Source organism: Propithecus coquereli, unplaced genomic scaffold (assembly GCF_000956105.1).
Source record: "Propithecus coquereli isolate 6110/MARCELLA unplaced genomic scaffold, Pcoq_1.0 Scaffold2098, whole genome shotgun sequence".
NCBI lineage: Eukaryota > Metazoa > Chordata > Mammalia > Primates > Indriidae > Propithecus > Propithecus coquereli.
In genome coordinates this window covers 6,438-10,699 of record NW_012146056.1, presented here as the reverse complement: position 1 = coordinate 10,699, position 4,262 = coordinate 6,438, and the positions used below count along the sequence as shown (strand labels likewise).

General features: G+C 34.9%; 1 protein-coding gene across 1 annotated transcript; it reads right to left on the bottom strand.

Annotated features, from left to right (window-relative positions):
• Positions 1-659: 659 nt before the first annotated feature.
• Positions 660-1,602, bottom strand: LOC105810343 (olfactory receptor 5D18-like; the record flags this gene model as incomplete). The annotated part of the gene is made up of 1 exon (XM_012644314.1): positions 660-1,602. A coding segment is annotated over one exon (943 nt), but the record flags the coding sequence as incomplete, so codon positions are not given.
• Between the last annotated feature and the right edge of the window lie 2,660 nt (positions 1,603-4,262).

The following is a 4,262-nucleotide window of genomic DNA, read 5'->3' as shown; positions in this document are numbered from 1 at the left end:
AGATTGGTGTGAATGACAAATTCAGATTTACAAATAGCTATTTCTGAAACATGTCGCTTTTATATTTTTTTAAATCGTGTATAGGATCACCAAATAAAATTTATATTAACCAATAAAATTTAACCAAACAATATTCTGGACTTTGCGGTGCAGAGATATGCCTTATCTATGCTTATAATGTACCAAAATTCCCTATGTGGAATTAAACAAATATGTCTTTAAAATATAGTGTCTGACTGTTGAACATCGCTTACTTTGCTGTATTGCATTTGATGTATCCTCTCCCATGGTAAGTTATGAATTTTCAAAACAACTCTATAAGCCCATTCTCCAATGATTGGGAAAAAATTGGAAGATTTACCTGAGCAGAAAAATAGTAATGTGTAATAGCTAAGAAATCAATCCATAACAAAATCTGAGTTTAAAGGCTTAATTTTAAGTCTTTTAAGTCAGATATTTAATTACTGTGTTACTTATTGTGTTATAGCTAATCTACTAACCCTTAAATTACACAGATGTTGAATAATCAGTCAACTGGTGGTTACATGAAGCAAAAGCACCACGTTGCTACTTGGAATGGAATTCGGATTGTTATAAATTCTAGAACTGTTGGAAAATTCTGCACAATATTCTTGAAAATGAACAAGGAAATCTGGACTTTACGATGTGTGACAAAATGATTTGTTATTTATTAACTTCCTGACTGTGTCTTTTACATCCTTGTTCCTGAGGCTATAGATCAGAGGGTTAAGCATGGGGATGACCACGGTGTAAAAGACAGAGGCCACTTTGACCATGAGCCATGAGCTTTTGGAGTTAGGAATGCAGTAGAGAAACAGGATGGTTCCATGGAAAATAGTAATGGCGGTCATGTGGGAGGCACAGGTGGAGAAGGCTTTATGGCGCCCCCCAGGCGAAGGCATCTTCATGACAGTTATAAAAATGAAAACATAGGAAGTGAGAATGATCATCAGGCTGCTTATTTCATTGAATGTAGCAGAGACTAAAATAATCTTCTGGCTAATGTAGGAATCAGAGCAGGACACAGCAACAATGGCACCATGCTCACAAATAAAGTTATTTATAATATTATTTCCTCCAAAGGATAATTTCAGTAGAAAATAGGTGAGTGTCAGGGAACAGACTATACCCCATGCATAGGGCCCAGACACTAAGGATGCACAGAGCTTTGGGGACATGACAACTGTGTAGAGCAGAGGGTTACAAACTGCCACAAATCGGTCATAGGCCATCACTGCCAACATGAAGGTTTCTGTCACGATGAAGATGCAGGCAAAGAAGAACTGCATGATGCATCCTGTGAAGGAGATGGTCCTGTCCTCCACAACCAAGTTCTCCAGCAGTTTGGGTGTCACTGTGGTGGAATAACAGAAATCGACAAAGGACAAGTGGCTGAGGAAAAAGTACATGGGGGTGTGGAGTTTGGGGTTGATCCTGATGATCACCATCATGCCCAGGTTCCCCAGCACAGTGACCGTGTAGATGGTCAGGAACACCAGGAACAGGGGCACCTGGAGGTCCGCATATTCTGAGAAGCCCAAGAGGGTAAATGTGGCTCCAGCAGTGTGATTTTCTTGGTTCCTGGGACAAAATAGGAATGTTGATTGTGAGAAGTGAGAAGAAAAATTTGGAGAAAGTAGATTAAAATGAGGAAATGTCAAGACGCTTAATGATTATTCATAAAGAGTGCTATGGAAAACACTGAGTTTCAACCACTACATTATTTCAAAAGCTTGAGTTCACTAGTATCACAATTATAAATATGAAATTGGTGTGAATGGAATAATAAAAGTTGGGAGTTCAGAGAGCAAAAAAATAAATCAGTTGGCCCTGATATATTTTAAACAATCAGACTTCGTATCATCAGAGGCAACTGGCTTCATGAGTAGGACCAGACCAGCTTTTTATATGATTCAGGGTTCACTAAAAATGCTTATCTTAAAAGAAATAGTTATCATAAATTTCAACAATTTCTTCCCTTCCTCACCTTTTAAACTTGAGAACTTAGTACTCAAATAAGAAAATCAGAAAATTAATGACTCACTGAGATGGCCATTACTTTTTTACTATCGTTTCTATAGCTATTTCAATGATTTAGGGTGAACACACAATAATAATATATCCAGACCATTTTTATTTTGCTGAAGATATTTCTATGACATCGTACTCAGGTGGTCAATTTAATCTATGTGTATCTCCCAAATACTAGACACTGCTTTCTGAGAAATTGCTATGGTTTTCATTTGGTTATGGATTATTCATTTGGTTATGGATTGATTTTCATAGACAGTGTACGCTATCTTTGCATTGCCTTATTCTCTTAGTTTTATCATCTCTTCCAACAATTTTATCTTCACTTTAGTTATTCTTCATAGCCATGGTTATACGATTAAATATGTTGTTATAAGTAACTATAAACTCTGAAAAATATCAAGTTCTTGAAACTTCTGTAAGAATATAATACTTTTTTTATCATTTACCATTTTATCATTGTTGCTACACAGTAAAATACAATTAACGAGTACAAATGTTAAACGCTAGCAAATAGTAGGCGTTCAATAACACTTGAGTAAATGAAGGTATATGTGAGTGAATGAACTCTTGGCATGTAATATACCTGTATGGGGTAAAGTTTTATAATGATAGTAAGGAAGTTAGACTTGTCTATTAAACTAGGACCACACTGGAAACTCACAATACACTGAGACACATCTTGAATTCTACAAAACAAGGAGCTGTAGTGAAACCTCAAGGGACCATACGCATCCTAAATTAGTGTAAAATGAGGACAGTTAGGGGGGAAATGATGCATTGTATTATGTTTTAAATGTTCTGAGTTCCTTCAAAATAACTCAACTGCCCTTTTCCATCATCTTAATCTAGAATCAGATCATGACCGCTTACTGAAAGCCAAAATAGCACTAGATATAAAGGAAATACAATTCCACAGAGAATTCATTAAAAATCATATGCTTTATCACAAGCTGAAATTAAATGCTCTATAATTTTCACTGAGTTATGATGATTTTATCTTCCAACAAGATATACAGCACTTATGTTTCCTACATACATATAATAAAGATATCATATATATACATATAATTTTTCTTTAATTGCTCATTTAGATTCATTTGATACCTGCAACTTGACCTTCTACTACATTTATATTAATTCCTAAATGTGTTTTTTTGTTTCACACAAACTCATTGAGTGAAATTTCCATAACTGAACATACTTTTTCACTTTTTAAGGTCATTCCAAAATCTATGTTTGTTCCCTATGGTTGCTCTAACAAAATCTGAGCAGCCCAGGGTTAAGAGGGAAATCATTACCATCAATGAAAAATATATTCCATATGCATATGGGTGTGTATATACATATATATATATATATTCAGCTCATTCTTACTCATCCATCTTTTCCACTTTTGTAGCTTTTCAACCCACCTCTTACACTTTGTACTCATAGCAACAGACTTTGAACCAAATATCACAATCTCCAATTTAGTCTCAAGAAGTATCACCCATGTTCACCTGACTGAGAGCTCAAGGTGCTGTGCACATTTTTTCCCTCCTTTCCAGTCATGTCCCCTCTGGCTTTCTCATTGCATATTTGCTATATACTCAGCACTGTAATAAGCATTTTAGAAACTGTAAAATTATCAAATATAGGCCCTGGCCTCAATTTTTTTTATTTTGACAATTAACTGAGGACTAATGCATGTAATTGCAAATAATATAATACGACAACTAATTCATATTCCTTTTTTTTTTTTTTTTTTTTTTGAGACAGACTCTCACTCTGTTACTCAGGCTTGAGTGCAGTGGTGGAAATAGCTCACTGTAATCTCAAACTCCCGGACTCCAGCAATCTTCCTGCCTCAGCCTCCAAAGCTGTTAAAACTACAGACATGTGCCACCACACCCAGTAATTTATTACTTATTAAAACTAAAGTTTATACACATAAAAAATGAGAAGGACATTATGATTGAAAATAATTAAAATATTTGCTGGTAAGGCCAGTCAATTAATAATAATAAATATGGTAAAAGATAATCAATCAAATATTTCTTAGGGGAACTAAATGATTATCATGGCAGTCAGATTTACACATGGGTTTGCCTCCTGCAAACAATATTGGAACACATTATTTTCCTTCTAAAATGAAATAAAGTAAGAATTAAAGCAACTCACCTAAGTGGAGAACAATTTGACTTATTCATTTACTGAAGCTTCTTTGC